Source organism: Geotrypetes seraphini, chromosome 17 (genome assembly GCF_902459505.1).
Source record: "Geotrypetes seraphini chromosome 17, aGeoSer1.1, whole genome shotgun sequence".
Taxonomy (NCBI): Eukaryota; Metazoa; Chordata; class Amphibia; order Gymnophiona; family Dermophiidae; genus Geotrypetes; species Geotrypetes seraphini.
Genome location: NC_047100.1, coordinates 18,199,729 through 18,221,613, shown reverse-complemented (window position 1 = coordinate 18,221,613; position 21,885 = coordinate 18,199,729). Strand labels below are relative to the sequence as shown.

At 41.6% G+C, this 21,885-nt stretch overlaps 2 protein-coding genes across 17 annotated transcripts in view; one reads left to right on the top strand and one right to left on the bottom strand.

Annotated features, from left to right (window-relative positions):
• The window catches only part of LOC117351126, a 690,625-nt gene that overhangs the window by 427,389 nt on the left and 241,351 nt on the right, over positions 1-21,885 (bottom strand). The gene's annotated exons all lie outside the window — the stretch shown is intronic.
• Positions 5,414-21,885, top strand: part of FAM3D (FAM3 metabolism regulating signaling molecule D) — a 50,039-nt gene continuing 33,567 nt past the window's right edge. For 2 of the 5 annotated variants that reach the window (XM_033925970.1, XM_033925972.1), the window contains exons 1-3: positions 5,414-5,614; positions 10,418-10,469; positions 17,635-17,736. In XM_033925970.1, coding sequence (XP_033781861.1) covers positions 10,457-10,469; positions 17,635-17,736 — 115 coding nt within the window. In that variant the 5' untranslated portion in view covers positions 5,414-5,614; positions 10,418-10,456. The remainder of the gene's footprint in view (positions 5,615-10,417; positions 10,470-17,634; positions 17,737-21,885) is intronic. The other 3 variants (XM_033925971.1, XM_033925973.1, XM_033925974.1) reach the window with 3 other exon arrangements.

Sequence of the window (21,885 nt, the reverse complement as noted above, 5' to 3'; positions counted from 1 at the left end):
GGTGACCTTTCTGCAATAGCACCCGAGCTTTGAAAAACGGCTACTGTTATTTGATGTGAAGATAATGCCATGAATCAAAATTAGTCAAACAGAACTGCATAAAGATCATTAGTCTTTGGCAAGTGGCTGTATTTATTGCCGCTTAAGATTTTTCAATTATGTTTCATTCAAGGCTGATAGCATCTTTCAAGTTTGTATCGTGGTGGCCATAATTTGGCCTTCGGTACCGATAGACAAAAATTTCAGTGGCAAAACTCCTTATGAATAATTATTTCCAGCGCTTTTCATTCAAACATTTACTTTCATGATTTGCTCTGTGAATCTGAAAATGGCTTTCCACTATCATTGCAGTATCCTAGTTCTGTCCGATTTGAACATTCAGGTTTTTTTTCATCCATGATACATCTTTATTGACAAGGAAAATACAATCAGTGCTGATAATTTGTTAGTTAACAAACAAATTATAGGCACTAATTATAATTTATGCGCACAACTTGCTAAGCATATTTTATAAAGTTGTACATGGCCGAGGGGAGAGGCATGGACGAGTCATGGGTGGGCCTATAAATTACGTGCACTATATGTGCACGGGTGGGCCTATAGATTACGTGCACTGTTACAGAATACACCTAATCTGCGCCTAAGTTAAGAATACGAAGTGCGTGGTGCAGTGGCTAGAGCTACAGCCTCAGCACCCTGAGGTTGTGGGTTCAAATCGCACGCTGCTTCATGTGACCCTGGCCATGTCACTTAATCCCTCATTGCCCCAGGTACATTAAAACAGAGTGTGAGCCCACCAGGACAGACAGGGAAAAATTATTGAGTCCCAGAATGGAAACCACTTAGGCAATAAGTGGTATATACCATAAATACTAAAAAATAAATACACCAGGTTTTAGTTGATGTAAATGGCTGTACCTCACTTTTAGCCACGGGAATGGGTCCAACATGTATTCTATAAACTGCACCTAACGAGTTAGGGTTTAGAGAACAGCACTAAGCGTGGTTTTTCGGTGCAGACATCTAAAAAAATCTCCCTGCCCCCCGACCCTGTCTCCCAAGCTCTATCGTCGGCTCATGGGCTGACCATAGCCAAACATGTCTTCAAGGGCTAGCGTTCAAAATCTTATACAACATGGCATTGGGCTACATGATGACCATACTTACTCTGTAGGTGCCTAATGGGTCCCTCCATTCCCAGGATGAAATACATTTCAAAACGCTCCCCCCCCCCCTGGTTGTGCACTTTGCAAACCGCCAAATGACGTTCCTACTCCCACTTCGTACCAACCCACTGGAATCAACTGCCCCCCACAGATGAAATCCCTTGAAGGGCTCCTCAACTTTAGGAAAGCAATAAAAACATACCGCTTCGCCTAACTCCCTGCCCACGACTGACAGATTACAAAGAAATATATATTTATATAAGGTCCTTGGGATGTGTCCCGTTAGGATAAAAAATTGTCTTGAAAAATATTGCACTGTAACTATGAATTTTAACAAATTTAATCTGTATGCAGAGATTACAACTGGTGCAAAATGCGGTGGTCAGGCTGATTTTTGGGTTGAAGAAGTCCGATCACATAAACAGTTCCTACCAACTCCTGCACTGGTTGTCGATGGAAGCACGTGCGAAATTTAAATTTGGATGTTTCTGCTTTAAGGCACTATACGGTTTAGCCCCTAAATATATAACTGACCTCTTCTCTTTCTCAACCAATAGTCATAAGAGAAGCTGGTAAGAGGGCTGGAACACTGCCCATATGCCGAGAGGTTGGATAGGCTGGGGCTCTTCTCTCTGGAAAAAAGGAGGCTCAGGGGTGATATGATAGAGACCTTCAAGATCATGAGGGGCATAGAGAGGGTGGATAGGGACAGATTCTTCAGGCTGAAGGGGACAACAGGTACGAGGGGGCATTCAGAGAAACTGAAGGGAGATAGGTTCAAAACGAATGCAAGGAAGTTTTTTTTTCACCCAAAGGGTCGTGGACACTTGGAATGCGCTACCGGAGGACGTGATTGGGCAGACTCAAACAGATTCAAACAGAGACTGGACAGGATTCAAACAGAGACTGGACGGATTCCTGAGGGATAAAGGGATCGTGGGATACTGAGAAAGCTAACCAGAAAATAAGTATAGAAACCCGACCAGGTCGTGCATGTGCAAGACCGGAGGGCTAGGACTTTGATGGTAAGATAGGACTCAATAGGAAACCAAGGTGGCATGGGGGCCCCTTCTGGTGATTTGGACAGGTCGTGACCTGTTTGGGCCGCCGCGGGAGCGGACTGCTGGGCAGGATGGACCTATGGTCTGACCCGGCGGAGGCACTGCTTATGTTCTTATGTTCTTAAGCTCATACCTGAAGTTTGTCTCTCCACCGGTTAGAGGATGTAAATTTAAAAGACACCGTCAATATCTTCTGTCTTATCAAGCAGCATTATGGGACGAAGACCTGGAAAAATTACTTATGCATGCAAATAACTATGTGGAATTTAGAAAACACCTAAAAACATACCTGTTCTTGAAGTACCTAGGTAGCTGATCTGCAAAATCTCTCCCACAACAACTGATCTCTAGAACTATTAGTCACTAATCTACTCAATTTGTATCGTTTTTTTTTCCTTTTAATCATTGTAAACCGCATAGAACTTCATGGTCCTGCGGTATATAAACTGTTATTATTATTATATCTGTCGAGTTAGGATAAAAACTTGAACTGGAAATAACTTGTATTGTACCTATGGCAAATTGTAATCTGTTAACTGTATATTTTGTACGTTAGCCCATAATCTGATCCGAGCTCTGTGGGGAGGACGGAATAGAAAACAAAATTAAGTTCAACAAGACCAACTCTCGGGCACGTCTTGAGGATCCTGCTCACGCCAGTTTAAAGGGAACACCGGTGCCACCTCTAATGGGGGGGGGGGGGGCACTTCAGAGTTCATATAGGGGCTATTTCAGTACTTTGCACATTGGGACAAAGATTACCGGCGGCCTTTGAGGTGTCTGGAAACAGGCGGTTGGGTTCATTTTCCAGGCTCCTCCAGCTGCATTCTGGAACAATCCGTTGCCAAGGAAATGCAGGCTGCTGAGCAACTCTGGCAACCTTGGTAGGGCATGCCCATGAGCTGTGGCTGGACCCGTTTCGCTCTTTCTTCGTACAAAGATAAAATCACCCGTGTGCGCGACTAGTAGGTACACATCCAATGTCTTTCTAGAACAGCCTCCGATGTTGCCTTTGTTCAAAATGTACACTCGCGTGGCCTGTCTGTGGGAGGGAGGGTCTCATGATTGCTGAGGCCTAGCTCTTCTCTATCGCCCTTTCTTCTGCCTGGTTACCCTGGCTCTCTCTCCTTTGTTCTCTGTTCTTTCCATCTTCTCCAGCCGCCTTTTACAGAATTGTAATCAGCAAAAGAAAATGCAAAGCTCAAACCTCAAATGTTTCTATTTCTGACCCCTCTAGCCCTGAATACAGCAACATACGCAATTTTACTCCATCTCAAACAGTATGCTCTGTACACGGAGCTAAGGACGCCTCTGCTTCTGACATCATTGCACTTCGTACATGTACATAGTGGGGTTTCCCCAGGGATCTGCCTTTTAACATATTTATAACTGAACTAGAAATACTGTAACAAGGGAGGTGATCAAATTTGCCGTCGACACATCGTTATTCAAAGTTGTTAACTCACAAAAGGATTGTGCAAAATTGCAAGAGGACATTACAAGACGAGGAGAGTGGGAGCATAAGATTTGCCGCTGCTGGGTCAGACCAGTGGTCTATCGTGCCCAGCAGTCCGCTCACGCGGCGGCCCCTAGGTCAAAGACCAGTGCCCTATTTGAGTCTGGCCTTACCTGCGTGTGTTCTGTTCCAGCAGGAACTTATCCAACCTTTTCTTGAACCCCTGAAGGGTGTTTTCCCCTATAACAGCCTCTGGAAGAGCATTCCAGAATTCTACCACTCACTGGGTGAAGAAGAACTTCCTTACGTTTGTACGGAATCTATTCCTTTTTAACTTTAGCGAAGGCAGATAAAGGCCAAGGGGCAGATTCTATAAATGGTGTCCCGATTGTAGGTGTCCTACTGCTGTCTAACCAGCCAATTGAGATGCATGTTTTCTTTAATAAACCCCCCCCCCCCTTTGAATCAGGCCACCTACACTGTAGGTACGGGGAGATACGTCGGGACACTTATGCTCCCCCAAGGCTGGGCATGGGCGTGGTTGCGCACAGAAGGGACCTTGGGCAAGCTTAAACAGCCCTAGGCAACTCTCTAGGGCTGCATTAGATGCCCGAAATGTAGGCCAGCAAAATACCAAAATACTGGCCTACATTTCAAATACACACCCAAAAACATGTGGTTACCCGATTGTTAAATCATATGCAACCAACCACTAGTAAAAGAAAATGAAACTGAATGTATTTCTTATACAAGGGTTACAAGCCTCAGAATGAGGAGCTGTTTACCCACTTTGGGTTCTCTTATAAAACTAAACTAAACCTTAGGTTTGTATATCGCATCCTCTCCACAATCGTAGAGCTCGGCACAGTTTACAGGAGCTGGGATAGAAAAGGAACTCCAATGAAGGGTTATAGGCCTTAGAATAAAGAATGTTTAGAGGGGCTTAGTATACCAGACAGGGAGGAAGTATTACATTTTTGAGAACGGCCAAGTTTTCAGATGTTTACGGAAAAGTTGAAGGGAGCTCAGATTCCAAAGTGTAAGGTTGTTCCAGAGCTCGGTGATTCTGAAGGGGAGGGAGGTCCCTAGTTTTCCTGCAAGGGAAATGCCTTTTAATGAGGGGAAGGATAGTTTTGATTTTTGGGTGGATCTGGTGGTATTAGGAAAAAGATTCCTTTCACCTGCTCCTTTTTACGTCACTGGCTTGAACCCACCTTACCTCTCACTAAATTTTAAAATTTTTTATCATCTTTACGGAATTTTATTTTTGTTAATAGACACGGCCGCTGAGCTGATCGCGGCAAGGAAATTTCTCTGCCTCAATCAGCTGAGCAGCCGTGCCCGGGTGGGGGGGGGGGGGCGGGAAAAATCCTGCGATGTTGGCCCACTGCAACCCCCAATTGCCCCCACAAAGTCGGCTGGCGGGAAGGATGTCCACTCCCTCCCACCGGTTGAGAACCACTGTTCCAGATAAATGCATTCCACTGAATATCAGACCTTGAATTTTTGGTTAACAGGCGATAACGCTTATTTAATTGCTTTCCTACTCTCAAGTGCATGCTTTTATGAAAGGTCTTGTTTGCATTGCTTTCTTACAAGGATGTTGGAATTTTTTTTTTTATGCAGGATGTGTACACGTGTAAAGAATCTAGGCCAACTTCAGTTGGCTGCTTGAAAGTAGGGGTAGGAGGAGCCTTATAGCAGTGAGCAGGTTGTAGGAAAACAGCACATTAAGGGGGTTGTGAGAGGTGGAGCACAGGTTTCTAGTTGAACTGGTCTGGTCAGACACCTCCCAAGGTCACCATGGCAGCCGTGTCACCTGTGCAGCTGCAGGGAGAGGTGAGTCTGAGTTGACACCCCTGGATGGAACTTTAGAGTTGCCTGTGGTGTCTCCCTCCCTGTCCTCTTTCTCGCTGTTCCTGGTTACACAGGTAAGGCACCGATCCCGATTACCTGGGGAAAGGAAGTACTGTACTTTGTCTCAGAGAGGAGCCAAGGGGGGGGGGGGGGTTCAGGTTAGACTAGGAGCAGTGAATACAGATTGCAGGTACAGAGACAACCATGTGCCTCTTAGTAGGCTCTGCCCTGGATGTTTCTGGTTAACTCTTAGGACCCAGCAGCTGGTTACTGAAGAAGCTTAGACCTGCAGTTACCAGACCGTGCCAGGCATCCGGGAGGCCTGCACTGGAGGTGACGGGAGAGCTACAATTTGATGCCAAAATGACTTTTCTGTTTATAAATGTCAGTTGCTTCAGGATTTTTTGTCAGGCAGAGAGGTGTAGGATGTTGAGAACTCAGTTGCTTATACCGACCCCCTAGCTTTGGTTTTCATGCTATCGTAGGTGTTGCTTGTACGAAGCGCCTATATTTTGTGGCTGGTGGTTCTGTATTGTTTGATTCTGATTTTATGATTAAGTATGTATGAAATGAAATTTATACTCAAACCTCTGGGTAAGTGCATTACAGAGTGAGCTCTTTGGCAAGTGTTTTATTATAAATCATACACCTGAGATACTATGTAAGTTAGAGTTGTGATATCTGGCTATAATGTTTACGTTAACACAATATGCTATACTCCACTCATTCGGAGAAGTGCGTATACCACTCATGCACCATTATACAATCTCTTTATTACTCAGGAAAAAAGGCCTCAGAATTGGAGCCTACGCGCAGTCCTATCATAGACTGGGATAGTCAGTGTAGGCTTTTTGCTCCGTGCTCCAGTCATCGGCCAAAAAAACCGATTTATTTATTTACTGCTTTTTTAAAATCTTTTTATTTAAAATTTAGTGTGGGTTTTTTGTGTATTCTTCCTTATATTCGTGCATTCTTCCTTATATTTTATTACTTAATCTATATTTTAAAGTATCTTCAACATCATTCAATATTTTTCAAAATTTTCCAGAAATGCACCTATCCATTGATTTGAAAAAGATTGACAGCTGGTTACTAAACGAAATTTTAAATAAAAAGATTTAAAAAAGCAGTAAATAAATGAGGTTTTTTGGCCGATGACTGGAGCACGGAGCAAAAAGACTATGCTGACTATTCAGGTCTATGATAGGACGGCGCGTTGGCTCCAATTCTGAGGCCTTTTTTCCTGAGTAATAAAGAGATTGTATAATGATGCATGAATGGTATACGCACTTCTCCAATTGAGTGGAGTATATTTAAAACATATATTGTTTGTCTTGCATTACAGCATGAACATGTATGGCATAATACGATTCTGTGGCATTTGGCTCTTGATTGACATACAGTACATAGCAAGAAAAAAAGATCACTCCTCTATTGAAACTTCTGAAGCCACTTCATATGAATCTAATATTCTTCATCAATTGTATTTTCAAAACACAGCAAACCCCAAGAATTTCGCCTCACCACCCAATCATACCATATGTTTAAATGGCATCAAAATCTCTTAAATTAGCTGCATTCCACAGTCAACTTATTTTATATTGCTCCTATATACTTCTCCCTCCGTATTCGCTGTGCTAGGGGGATTAACAGACCCGCGAATACAGAAAAACCGTGAATAACTTTTTCATATGTTATTCACTGTTTTCTATTAAAAAACATCGTAAAATCTAAACAAAAAATGCCCTGTTCTGTGGTCAACAGATAAATATTTTTCCAGATGTCTCTAAACAGATGCAATACAGGAGGAAGCAATTTCTGCAACACAAGGCTAGAGCCTTGGGTGGGGGTGCTTCATTTTTTCTTAAGTTCCCATGTAAATGCTTGGAGACATATCTTGATCCAGCTCATTTAGAAAACTTTCTTTTAGATAAACCTAAATTGGACATATTGCCTGTAACTAATGCAGAGGCTGAGATGGAATGAAATGATAATTATTTGCCTGATTCTAGAGTGTATTAGTATACTGTTGTTTTTATTTCCTGTTTTGATATAGAGACTAGGCAGGAATAGCCAGCCCTTAATAATGTGGGCTTGATAATTAGTACTTCAAATTTTGATTTATTTCCTTTACAATTGTTTATATTACCTGAATTTGTTATATGTTGTAACAATTAATAAATTTATTAAAAAATAATAATAATAAAAAAAAAACATCGTAAATATGGTGAAACCGCGAATAACATGGTGAGAGACCTGGCCTGTTCCTGAAGGAGAGACAAAACTTGGTGAAGAAAGTGCTGGGAATCAGCAATTTCTCTATGCAAGCTGATATAATTCTCTCACATCAGGCTGCTCTATGGGGTAAAGACCTAGAACAACTCCTATTGCCCACCACTTATGAGGTATTCAGGAAACGCCTCAAAATTCACCTATTCCTGAAATACCTAGACAGCTGACCCACTTCCCTCCTTCCCCTCTCTTGCCCTTTCTCCCCATTATTCCCACATCCCTTAAGTTAACTCAATTTATACGTCAACTCAACTTGTACCCCACTAATCTTCTGTAAACCGCATAGAACTTAACGGTATTGCGGTATATAAACTGTTATTATTATTATTATTATTATATAATTTGGGGGGAGGAGCCAGCAAGCTAAAAACCACGAATAATCGAAGCCGTGATTGCTGAAACCGCAAATACGGAGGGAGAAGTGTACTAACAAAACTTATCTTGATCGAGGGTTCCAATGGACGAAGTCCGTTTCGTTCCTGCATCAGGGAACTGGCAAGAAAGATTATTTAATCAGCTGAAAAGGTAGCTTAGTCTTTGCTGTGATTCTCAAGGCAATTCCTTGAAGAATGGTTATGCTAAGGAATTGCCTTGAGAATCACAACAGAGACCACGCTACCAAAAGTGTGAAAATTTCCCCCTAAATCGATATTTTATTTTTATTCCCACTTGCAATCATATCCAGTGCAGCGTTCTATTACCTATTGGTTGAGCAGAAAACTGAATCCTTGTTGACAATGTTGGTTATACTGGGAATATATTGAAAAATCTTTCAAAGTTAGAGGCTACGGAGATCTAAATGCAGTTGCTCAAAGTACTATAACATCCAATTTTTAAATATAAATGTGCTGTGAGTTCAAAGGCACGCTACTCCTTGTGACTCTGGGCAAGTCACTTAATCCCCCCATTGCTCAGGTACATGGTGAATCTGCCAGGACAGACAGAGAAAAATGCTCACGTACCTGAATAAATTCATATAAACCATTTTGAGCTCCCCTGGGCGAACGGAATAGAAAATTGAATAAAATAGTATGAAATGTTTCAGCCTCTTATAACTAGAGCTGGTTTTGTGACATCATAATGCCTCAGTCCACCAATGCCTAAGAGCCAACCTCATCAGTGATGTCACAATGGCTTGACTGACCTATGCTTGGCTCACCTTTACTACATTTTGATTTCTAGAGTGGTTAAAGCTACAGCCTCAGCACCCTGAGGTTGTGGGTTCAAACCCACGCTGCTCCTTGTGACCCTGGGCAAGTCACTTAATCCCCCCATTGCCCCAGGTACATTACATAGATTTTGAGCCCACCGGGACACACAGGGAAAAATGCTTGAGAACCTGAAAAAATTCATGTAAACTGCTCTGAGCTCTCCAGGGAGAACAGTATAGAAAAATGAACAAATGAACAAACAACAACAAAAAAAAAAAAAATAGAGGGTCCTCAGTCTTCCTTGCCCAGGAACCCCTGTTGTTGATTCTCACTTACTCAAACGAGTAACAAGTTGTAAAACATCCCCGGACCCTTCAGTGTATAAGTGCAAAATCAAAATAATAAAGTGAAAAATTAAGCAACATACGAGTATCTCTGTATTTGGGTTTGTTAGTAGAGAGTTATGCTGGGGTTTCATTGCTTTAGTTCTACTCCCTGGAACAAAATCTGCTTTTTTCTTTGCTTCGCCATTTTTGTGGAACTTCCTCCCTCATTCAGGATATTCAAAGCTGCCATAAAGTCTTGGTTATTTACCCAAGCTTTCGGTCCTACAAAAGCTGTTGGTGTCTAGGATGGCCGCTGCTATTCTGCTGTTCTCTCTAGCTTTCCTTGTTTCCTATTTTGCCCTCCCCCTTACTACTTTCCTCCTTCTGCTCTTCTGGTACCATTCCCTTCCTCTCTATTCTCTGCAGGTGTGAATGCTCTTGGATACAACTGTTGTACTCTTTCCTATCAATGATATTGTAGTTCTTTTCCCTTCTTTTATTTTTAGGCTATAACCTCTGAGATCTGCCAGTTAGCCATGCCGGTATAGCAAGTCCTAAATAAACTATAAACTATCTGTAAAGAATACCCTTGGTACCACTGTTCCCTCCAAGCTGAGCAGGAGTCCTCCAACTACATGGTGGCCAGTGGGGGGCACTGCTTCAGTAGTGTATTTTCAATTGCTAGGCAGGTTCCCTGGAGTCCAGCAGAGCTTGCCTCTCCCTTGCTATTGAAAATTTGAGCTTATTTTTAATTATTTATTTAAAATTATTTGTAGTCCACCTATCTACAAGTCTAGGTGGGGACCAATCTTATACGCCTTCACGGCTTGTGCCAAAAGCACCCTTTCCCACCCCCCAACCCCACAGGCAGGATTGTAGGTGGAGGACTGTTGCTCAGCTTAACGAGAACTGGTATTTGGTACATATACTAAATCCTGCTCACTGTAATTACACAGAAACCTAAAGAGGGGTTGAATTTGCACAAGTTTGGAATTTGTGAGTCGTAGTGCCAATGTTCAAAGCTTCAACCCTCTTTTAACATCTTTAGACTGGTCTTCTATGTGATCCTTAAACATTAACGATGAGCAATTCTTATGACTTTAAACAGGATAAACCAAGAACTTTGATCCGCTAAACGAGACTGATAATGCGAACGGCAGGTAAGAGATTTGTGCAATGGACACTTCTAAGAATTCTCAAACCACTACAACATGTGCAGCTAATCTTTTGTTCAAAATTCATAACAACGTGGCCTCTGCCATCCGGCTAGTCACTGTCCGAGCCCCCCTCTCTGGTCATCTGCAGGTCAGAGTATCAGTTTGTACACATAAGTATTGTCAAATATAAGGAAATATGGCTGGGAGAATGAAACACTTAGGGGCTCTTTTATTAAAATATGCTAAAAGATGGCTCGTGCTATTTTTGGCACGGTGGTTCCCACACATGGAGACTCCTTTTAGCAAAGCAATAAAATGGCCGCATTTCCCATATGCCATCTTTAACCCTGAAATAAAGAAGGTGTAACAATTCTTTATCTTGGAGGAAGACAAAAGTAATCGATAAAGGGAGCCACCCAGGTTTGGCTGGGGGGGCAGATAACATTGGGCGAAGGACAGCCCGGAGGAGGGGCAGGAAGGCACGAAGCTGAGGTAGGAAAGGCTAGGATTGGTGGAGGGATAAGAAGAGGGAGGAGATTGGAAAATGAGGTTAGCTGATCGGATGGAGGGAAAATTAGGGTGGAATTAGAAAGGTTGGGAAGGGGAGGGGTTTTTTTTTTTGTTTAGTGAATTTGGCGGGCGGGAAGACAGAATAGGGAGAATAGGGAAAGAGGAGGTTGGGAGCAGGGAGCGGAGTTTGAGTTTTCAGCGTGTGCAGTACTTGGGATGCCCGGACAGCGATAGGGAGATCCGTGGCGGCTGAAAGGAAGAGTCCCGTTTTGCACCTAAAACTGTTAATAGGATCCTGTGCAGAAGAGCTGACCAGATCAGTTCTAGTGAGCAAGTTGAGTCTGACCTCCCTTGTATAGGCTATAATAGCAGTGGGGGTCAGACTCAAGTTGCTCACTAGAACTGATCTGGTCAGCTCTTCTGCACAGGATCCTATTAACAGTTTTAGGTGCAAAACTAGTACAGGTGCTTGGTTTGTCACAATGCACGCTAAATAATAATAATAACTTTATTCTTCTATACCGCCACAATCTTGCGACTTCTAGGCGGTTTACAATCAAGAGAGCTGGACATTCAGCGAAATACAATAAGCAGATATTCAGAGGAAATACAGAGAGCGGAGACCTTAAGAGGCAATAGTATATAAATACAATTTGCTGAGCAAAATTATAAGATGTACATTTTAATAGATAATGTCCCATAGGGACCTGTTAGGAATAAATAGCAACGTAAAATTACGATAAGATGAAGATAACAGATTATATATATAGCAGTGCTGTAAATTCAGGTGGAATAAGGAGGGGGGAGGGAGAGGGGAGAACGGGTCAATTGTAGGTATTTCTGGAACAGGTATGTTTTTAGGCGTTTCCTAAATTCCTTTGTAAAAGGACCCCTAAGCTTTTAATGCCTTTTGCACTATAGTACTTGTTTTGCAACGGTTAAATTCAAGGAGGTGCTCTTACTAAACCGTAGCAGATAGCGTACCCCTTACGCAGGTCTTTCCCACAAACTAAGGCCACTTTTCTGGGAGCCAGAAAATGGCCGATTTTTCCATTTTTTAAAAATTCATTTTATTTATTTATACACCACTTATAACCTAATGGCTATTAGCACATAGCCATTAAAAAAATTATCACGTGAGCCCCTACTGTCTCCTATTTTGTAGGCAGTAAGGGACCCGTGCTAATCCATTAGTATGCACCAACGCCTACGTCTCGACGTCAGAGTCATCCCCTTCCACAAAAGTAATTTTTTTTTTTTTTTTTTGCATGTGCACACGTTTTACCACTGGACACCGGAGCATGCAATAATACGCAGCTTTTGTAAAAGGGCCCCAAAATGAGTTAAATTTCATGTGAAGGAGGCATTTTCCTTCCCCAGATGGCTTGCAATCTAATGGGCAGACAATTAGGAGGGAATTCATCAAGAGGTGCTAACAAATTTAGAACACGGAGATACAGAAAATATTTCGCAATTTCACAAATTCCGTGTAATAAAATAAAAGCAAAAGCAAATGCCTGTGTTAAAAATATAATGGCAGTTGCATCATGTATTGAATGCACCTTATTATTTCATTTACTTTGGTATTCATAAAACCCCTTACCACTGTTCAGATCCATTCTTTCACAGTCCTTCTGTATCAAATCTATTTAATTCACTCGTTTTCTTATTTTTTAATTTCTTCAAGATTTAGAATTTAGATCATAGAAACATAGAAAGATGACGGCAGAAAAGGGCTATAGCCCATCAAGTCTTCCCACTCTACTGTCCCACCCCATTAAGTCAGAGTGCTGCTCGACCCACGTAGAGATCCGACGTGGATGTCCCATTTATTCTTAAAGTCGAGCACGCTAGTGGCCTTGATCACCTGCACCGGTAGTTTGTTCCAGTGATCCACCACCCTTTCTGTAAAGAAATACTTCCTGGTGTCACCACCAAATCTCCCTCCTCTGAGTTTGAGCGGGTGCCCCCTTGTGACTGAAGGTCCCTTAGGAAAGAATATGTCGTTTTCCACCTCGACACGACCTGTGACGTACTTAAATGTCTCAATCATGACACCCCTCTCCCTGTGCTCCTCACTTCACTACGCGCATCGCGTACAAACATCTAAAGTGGTTAAGCATTCGTTTTGTAAACTGGGCCAGATCCGATCGATACGTTCCTTACTGTTTTCCAGAAGCGCTAAATATATCGGTCCACTCGCTTGTCATTCAACACCTCGACTTTTCACTTTATGCGGGATTATGTCAAAAGGATAGCCATAGATTGCAAAATATGGCCATTAGACTAATAGACAACCTCCCAAAATTTGACCATATAACTCCGCTCATGAAAGAAGCCCACTGGCTTCCAGTCAAACGTCCTATGACATATAAATTACTTCTAGTAACCTTCAAGGTTCTAATTACAGAAGAGCCACCATATCTTATGCGCTTGTTAAGCCTTTATACTAACTAAACTAAACCTTAAGTTTGTGTACCACATCATCTCCATAAAGATAGAGCTCGGCACGGTTTACAGGTAATTCAATAAATGAGGGGTTATGAAGAGGATAGCTAGCTTCCACAAGACAGTTAAGACCGGCAAATAAATATCTCTATTGCTTAGAGAAACTGTACACAAGCATAAGAACATAAGAATTGCCACTGCTGGGTCAGACCAGTGGTCCATCACGTCCAGCAGTCTGCTCACGCGGCGGCCCTCTGGTCTAAGACCAGCACCCTAACCGAGACCAGCCCTACCAGCGCACGTTCTTGTTCAACAGAAACTTGTCTAACTTTGTCTTGAATCCTTGGAGGGTGTTTTCCCCTATAAAAGCCTCCGGAAGGGCGTTCCAGCTCTCTACCACTCTCTGTGTGAAGAAGAACTTCCTTACGTTTGTACGGAATCTATGTGATTTTTCTCGGTCAATGGTCCAAAGCTGTGGAACTCGTTACCACAATAGTTCCGACTAATAATAATCATAATAATAACTTTATTCTTCTATAACTATTATCACTAAGCAATAAATATATATACTGCGCTGTTGGCATCTGTGAAAACAGAAAAATATTCCTTGAGCATTTTCCCCACCCTCTTTGCCTTTTGCGCTTTTGTAGTTCTCCCCTTTGACCCTCTAAGTTGCTTTTTGTCGTTACTGCTTTCATAGTGTTAAGCCGCCCTGAAGGTATTCCACAAGGCGTGAGAGAAAACATTTTTAATAAACCTGAAACTAAATATAAGATACCACCTTGGTATGCCATCATACATTCATGCACATCATTTACTTACATTTATCCATTCTCATTTTTAATATTTATTCTTTCATCTTTTATTCATGTCACCACACAATTCATTTATTCATTTTTCTCCTGTTTAAGGACCCCTGAGGAAGGCAAAGTATGGTCGAAACACGGCCCATGTAAAAAAGGGTCCAGGGTCTCACTCTAAGCATTCAATACATGATGCAACTACTGTGGTATTTTAAAACACAGACATTTTGTACTCAATATGCTTTCGTTTTTATTTTATTATATGGAATTTGTGAACTAAACATTTTTATATTAGTTTCCTGTTATCTCCAGAAATTAGGGTTCCACTTTTGGGCTTTCACTAAGCCGTGTTGGCGGTTTCACGCCATGTAATAGTGCGTGCTAATTTGCCAGCTGCGCAAGCCGCTACCGCCTCCTCTTGAGCTGGCTCCTCTTGAGTTTTTCGGCTAGCGCGGGCTAAAAATGTGCGTGCGTAAAAGGAGCCCTTTGTGTTTTCGGTATCTTCGACATTGCTCCTTTTTCGGTGACTTTGTGCTTACTAAGAAATTTAGAGCATGCCAACTGATGTCGTGCACACTAAGGCCCAAATTCTGTAACTAGCGGGGAAGTGGAGCGTATGGAAGATTTTCTAGTGACGGATTATTTACTTTTTGATTTCATGGATTGAGTTTTGCGCTTGTTCTTTTGAAGTTTGGGTTTATCCCTTGGATTTTTTTTTTTTTTTGTGTGTGTGGTTTTACACACGGGATTGGGAACATTTTGATGTCCATGTTTGGGTTTCAGCTGCTGGCAGCTGGATCGTGCCGCAGCACCCTACAACATCCTCTTGATGGCGATAAAGAACTGCTAAGATAAGTGACTGTTAAAATCTTTTTTTCTTTGAGCAATTATTTAGACTTTCATTCTGAGGAGGCAGGGAGGGCGTTGTGCTATGATATAAGGTAATACCAACTTGTCAGCGAGGTTCACTGGTGCTTGTCACTGACCACAATTATTAATGAATTAACAAGTTGAATTCTGTTAATCTGTAGTGTTCTTATTTTTATGAGAATTCTAAGTTTATTGTTTTATACGTTCTTATTTTTGGTTTTTGGGCACCTAACTAGTTACTCGCCTAACTTAATTAAATAGCAAGACCAATTAAGTTTTTTAATTGCCAATAATTGAAAGTTAGGCACCTGCCAAGAAAGAGTGATTCTGTAACAAGGCGCCTCTAAAAATTTAGGTGGCCTTCAAAAAAGTAGGCGCTTTGATAGGTGTGGGGGCGTGGCTTCCTGCTAGGCACCTTGTTACAGAATCGCTGCTCTTAAGCTCGCATGGCTGCTTACCTTTTAGTCATGTCCAGAGCTGGCCTAACTTTTGGGCGCCTCCAAAATAGGCGACGCTCAGCGTGATTCACTAAACAGCAGCCAGTAATAATAATAATAATTTATTTTTATATACCGTCTAATTAGCAGTTCATAGCAGTTTACACAATAGGTACTCGGCATACAATATAATAATAACATCATACATAATAAAATTCTAAGTAACTAATAAAAGCATTAAAACTAATGAATAAGGAAAACGCAATATACACTAAAATAAGTATGGATAAAAAGATAAAAAGTACATTATAACTACATGATAATATAAAAATCAATAATGTGTATTATATTGTTTAAATAAGTGGGTTTTAAGATCTTTTCGAAATGGATAGTAAGTCAGAAATGGAGAAACGAGAAGATTCAAACATGAATTCATTAATCCTGCTTGGAATGCTAAGGTCCTATCCAAAAATTTTTTGTAACCACATGCATTTGATGAAGGAAAATAAAACCAATCAGATCTACGAATATTTTTTTTTTTTTTAAGTTCAAAAAGTTTTATTTATTTTCAAAAAAATTAAAATGAGAAACAAGGTAAGCCGGCGCTAAGCCAAATAAAACTTTTAAATAAACGCATCCAAATTTAAATAATAATAACAGTTTATGTACCGCAGGACCGTGAAGTTCTATGCGGTTTACAATGATTAGAAAGATGCTACAAACTGAGTCAAACTTACATAGTTGAAGAACAGTGGCTAACAGTTTAAGGGAACAGTTGTGATGGGAGAGATTGTGCAGATCCGCTACTTAGGTATTTCAAGAACAGGTATGTCTTTAGGTGTTTCCTAAATTCATCATAGTTATTAAATAACACCCTAGCAAACTTAAGAGTTTTCTTTTTAAAGATGCATTCAATATTTAATTGATTTGCCTACTGCTCTTCTGTTTATTTTTAAACCTTCAATTCAGTTTTGTCTTTCCCTTCCTGTTCTGCTTAACCTCTAATTGTTGACTCCTATATTACTTAGATTGTATTTCTTTCCTTGCCTTACCTATTGTTTCATTGTGTTCGTAAATGAGGTTTTTTTTTAAATTATGTTTTGCAAACTTAGTCCTTTGTTAGTTATGTATGTTTATTTTATGTATATTTTAACTATGTATTTTGATGATTTGTACATCGCTTAGAATTTGGAATAGGCGATTAATCAAATTGTAAATAAACTTGAAACTTAAACTTGAAACTTCAGTAGCCAGTGAAGCTTTTAGATGCTTCTTATAGAATTTGCCCTTAAGAGCTAAGGCATCCAAAGGAATATAACGGGTGTCTTAGCATTTAGCATACACTTCTCCCTCGTCATTCGCGGGGGATACGGACCGCGAATGCCGAAAAACCGCGATTATCCGGCTCTGACCCACCCCCACCTCCCTGCCACCTTCCCAGCCTTACCTAGTGGTCTAGAGGGCTTTCGGGGCAGGAGCGATCTTCCTACGCTCCTGCCCCGTGCAGATCGCCATCAGGAAATGGCTGTAGGGAGTTCCCGACGTAGTCTCGAGAGACTACGGGAACTCCCAGCAGCCATTTCCTCATGGGCGATCCGCACGGGGCAGGAGCGTAGGATCGCTCCTGCCCCGAAAGCCCTCTAGACCACCAGGTAAGGCCGGGAAGGCGGCAGGGAGGAAAAAAATGATGGATTTTTTTGTACATGAAGACTGTTTCTTTTTATTTTCCCCCTCCCCAGAAAAAAAATCGCGATTATATGAAACTGCGAGTGCAGGAACCGCGAATGGGGAGGGGGAAGTGTGCTGTGCTAATCATAAGTGTGCATTAACTTGCTTAGCCTGTGCTAGATCGGTCAGTGCCCCTTGATGAATTCCCTCCTTAGTGGGTTTTAAGTAGGCAGGAAGGGCTTCTGCTCACTTAAACCCTGCTTAACGGACCTTCTCTGGATATCCAGTCCTACTTAACGACAAATTGCCACTTAATATCTGCTCTAACTACTGCAACTAGACTCAAATATTCCTTTATGTTTTGTAGTGTCCATTTCTAGTTTATCGCCAGCTTGTTTGTCTGGTGGCTAAGTTCTCACTCTTTTGTCCTAGGTGTTATCCGTTTTGTTCTTGTTTTGTTCACACTGGTTGTCACGTGGCTTTTCTCACGTACCTATCTTAGAGACTGGCCTAGAAGTTTCAGAAACCTAGCAGGTAAGGCGGGTAGTAGTAGTGGTAAGGCCCTTTAAAATCATTGTGCTTCTTCCCTGGAGAGTGAAACAATTAGTCCCTGTTTTATATTTTTAAAAAATGCAATTAACATTAAGTATGCTTTTGTCTGGAGAAAGTGAAAACGGGCCTTAAAAGCCAACGTGTTTGCCACACGCTAATTGTTAGCATACACTAATGCGATTAACGCATGCTAACACAGTGGATGAATTCCCCTGTAAATTTTAGCACATGAGTATAATGTCACAGCATTTGGGGATTTTGCATAATGGTTCAAAAGAGGCCGTTGTTGTTTAAGATTAAAATATCCTGAAACGGAATGGACAATTTAGCTCTAGTTGTGCCTTTATGTGGCATTTTCAGTACTTAAATAGAAGACAAAGAGAAAGTAGAACTGTGGAGCCGGGAGAGTGGGATAGGAGCAGCAAGAGAGAAGGGGCTTGTTTTGGGAGCTGACTGACTGCTCTTTGCTCTGCTCCAGGCTCACCACGTCCTCTTTCCTCTCATGCACACTTCCTGGAAGGGAGGGCCTGAAACAGAGCAGAAGTCTGGAGTCTGCAAAAAAAATAGTGGGATTGCATTCCAGAATGTTCCCCCAGAAATTAAGCCCTGGTATTTTTGCTTTATTTTATGATTCTACTAGTTTCACGTATGTTTCAAAACCATGTTATCTTTAGAAACGACTCAGATCAGAAAAAAAAAGAATGCTTCACTTTTACAAAGCTGCAGTAGCGGCTGCTGCTGTGGTAATCGGTCCGATGCCTGTAGGGATTTAATGGACATTTGAGCATTTACTGCACAGCAGCCGCTACCATGGCTTTATACAAAAAACAAAAAAAAAGGTGGGGGTGGGGGTATTTTCATATCTGGACATATAAAAATCAAGGTCTGAATATGGAGCACACTATTAATTAAGGGGTCCTTTTATTAAGCTTCAGTAGGTGATAATTTGCACCTAATGCAGCAAAAACGGACTAATGCAGGACACGCTAAAGTGTCACATGCTAGTTTTTGCATGTGCTTGTTCTGTACGCTAAATATATTTTTGTAATTTTTGTTTAGGGAGCATGTCAAAGGGTGAAGAGTAGAGGTCATCCTAATTTCAGTTTTGGTTTCAAATTTGAAACTGGCCCAAAATCTAGATTCAGAGTTCGTCCAAAAAATGCCAGTGCATTTTTGGCTGACACCAAAACTCTTCCCTCCCCCCCACCTACCTGACCACTTGTAGGTCCTTTCCAAGCCTATCTTAAGAAGCCCTAGTAGTCTAATGGACTCTTTTGAGCAGGAATGAAGCCCACTCGTTCCTGCTCAGTTGAAATGGCTGCCACCACTGCTGCTGGAGGCATTGTGAGATTAGAACTGACATAAACAGAAGCAATCTTGAGTCACTCTTGCTTATATTGGTTCCAGTCTCAAGATGGCTACCGGAACCTCCCATGGCAATCTTGTTTAGGGTTACCGTTTTTTGGACCACAAAAATCCAGACGTATGGCTCCACCCTGTTCTGCCTCTGGCCCCTCCCCATTCTACATTGGTCCCTCCCAGTTCTACCTTCATCTCTGCCCTGTTCCGCTTCCAACCCTGTCCCCACAAACCTCCTCTCATCTTCCCCGACAAACTCCGCGGATGTGTGCGACATCATCTGGGCGTACTCAGATGCACTCCAGATGTGACCGGGGCTTTCCAAAACCCAGCAAACTGATGGGTTTTAGAAAGTCTGTCCGGGACACCGGACAGTCTTCTAAAAAGAGGACATGTCTAGGTTTTCCAGACATCTGATAACCTTAGTCTTGGCAGTCATTTCAACTGAGCAGCAGCACTGGGCAGAAATGAGTAGGCTTCGTTCCTTTCCCCAAAGAGGCCACTAGACCAACATGGCTTCTTAAAGTACATAAGAACATAAGAATAGCCTTACTGGGTCAGACCAAAGGTTTATCAAGCCCAGTAGCCCTTTCTCACGATGGCTAATCCAGGTCACTAGTACCTGGCCAAAACCCAAAGAGTAGCAACATTCCATGCTACCGACCAAGGGCAAGTAGAGGCTTGAACCATATCTTTCTCAATAACAGACAATGGACTTTTCCTCCAGGAAATTGGCCAAACCTTTCTTAAAACCAGCTATACTATCTGCTCTTACCACAACCTCTGGCAATGCGTTCCAGAGCTTAACTATTCTCTGAGTGAAAAAATATTTCCTCCTATTGGTTTTAAACTTATTTCCCTGTAACTGTGAGTATCCCCTAGTCTTTGTAATTTTTGACGGAGTGAAAAATCGATCCACTTGTACCCGTTCTACTGCACTCAGGATTTTGTAGACTTCAATCATATCTCCTCCTCTGCTGTCTCTTTTCCAAACTGAAGAGTCCTAACCTTTTTAGTTTTTCCTCATACGAGAGGAGTTCCATCCCCTTTATCATCTTGGTTGCTCTTCTTTGAACCTTTTCTAGTGCTGCTATATCTTTCTTGAGTTAAGGAGACCAGAATAGAACACAATACTCCAAGTGAGGTCATACCATGGAGCAATACAGAGGCACTGTAAAATTCTTAGTCTTGTTAATCATCCCTTTTTTTTATAATTCCTAGCATCTTGTTTGCTTTTTTGGCCACCATCACACATTGGACAGAAGGTTTAATCATATTATCTACAATGACACCCAGATCCTTTTCTTGGATGCTAACCCATAAGGTGGACCCTAGCATCTGATAACTGTGATTTGGGTTATTCTTCCCAATGTGCATCACTTTGTATTTGTCCCTATTAAATTTCATCTGCCACTTGGACGCTCAGTCTTCCAATTTCCTAAGGTCTGCCTGCAATTTTTCACAATCTGCATCCGTTTTAACAACTTTGAACAGTTTAGTGTCATCTGCAAATTTAATCACCTCACTCGTCATTCAAATTCCCAGATCATTTATAAATAAGTTAAATAGCACCAGTCCTAATACAGACCCCTGCGGCACTCCACTGTTTACTCTCCTCCATTGAGAAAAATGTCCATTTAACCCTACCCTCTGTTTTCTATCTGATAACCAATTCCTAATCCACAACTGAACTTTGCCACCTATCTCAGGACATTTTATGCACATGTTTATTCACATCTTCAAAGAAGTCAAACAAATTGGTGAAGCATGATATTCCTCGGCTGAACGCATGCTGACTCTGTCCCATTAAATCTTGTTTGTCTACGTGTTCCACAATTTTATTTTTATGATTGTTTCCATCATGTTGTCCGCACTGAAGTCAAGCTTACCAGTCGGTAATTTCCTGAATCTCCCCAGACCCCTTTTTATACATCGGCATAACATTGGCCAACCTCCAATCTTCTTTACTAAAAAACGATTTTAGTTACAGATTACAGATCACTAACAGCAGGTCAGCAATTTCATGTTTGAGTTCTTTTAGTACCCTGGGATGTATACCATCCAGTCTAGGTGATTTGTCATTTTTCTAACTTGTCAATTTAGCTTAGTACATCTTCCAGATTCACAGAGATTTCTTTCAGTTCCTCCGCATCATCACCCTTGAAAACAATTTCCGGTTCAGGTAGATCTCTTAAATCTTCTTCTGTAAGGACTGAAGCAAAGAATTCATTCAGTCTTTCTGCTATGCCCTTATCCTCCCTGAGCGACCCTTTTGTTCCTTGATCATCCAATAGGCCTCATGGATTCCCTGCTTCTGATAAACCTAAAAAAATTGTTATGAGTTTTTGTCTCTTTTGTTTCTCTTCATATTCTTTCTTAGATTCAAAACATTGATAAAGAAAACTAACTTGCCAGTGCTTGAGTCACATCTTATTTTCTTCATTCAGATCCTTTTTCCATTCTTTAAAGGATGTTTTTTTTGGCTCTAATAGCCTCTTCCACTTCACCTTTTAACCATGCTGGCTCTCGTTTTCTCTTCTTTCCACCTTTGCAGATATATGGAATACATCTGGTCTGGGTTTCCACGATGGTATTTTTAAATAACATCCATGTCTGGTTTACAGTCCTGACCTTTGCGATAGATCAATGTATCTCAAAGTGTGTGCCTCCTGAGATTTCAGGTGTGCCGCGGTACACTGAGGAGGAGGAGAGGCGCCGGCGCCAGCTGACTGCTTATAGGACGCGCCTCTCGTGGGGAGAGGCACATCCTGT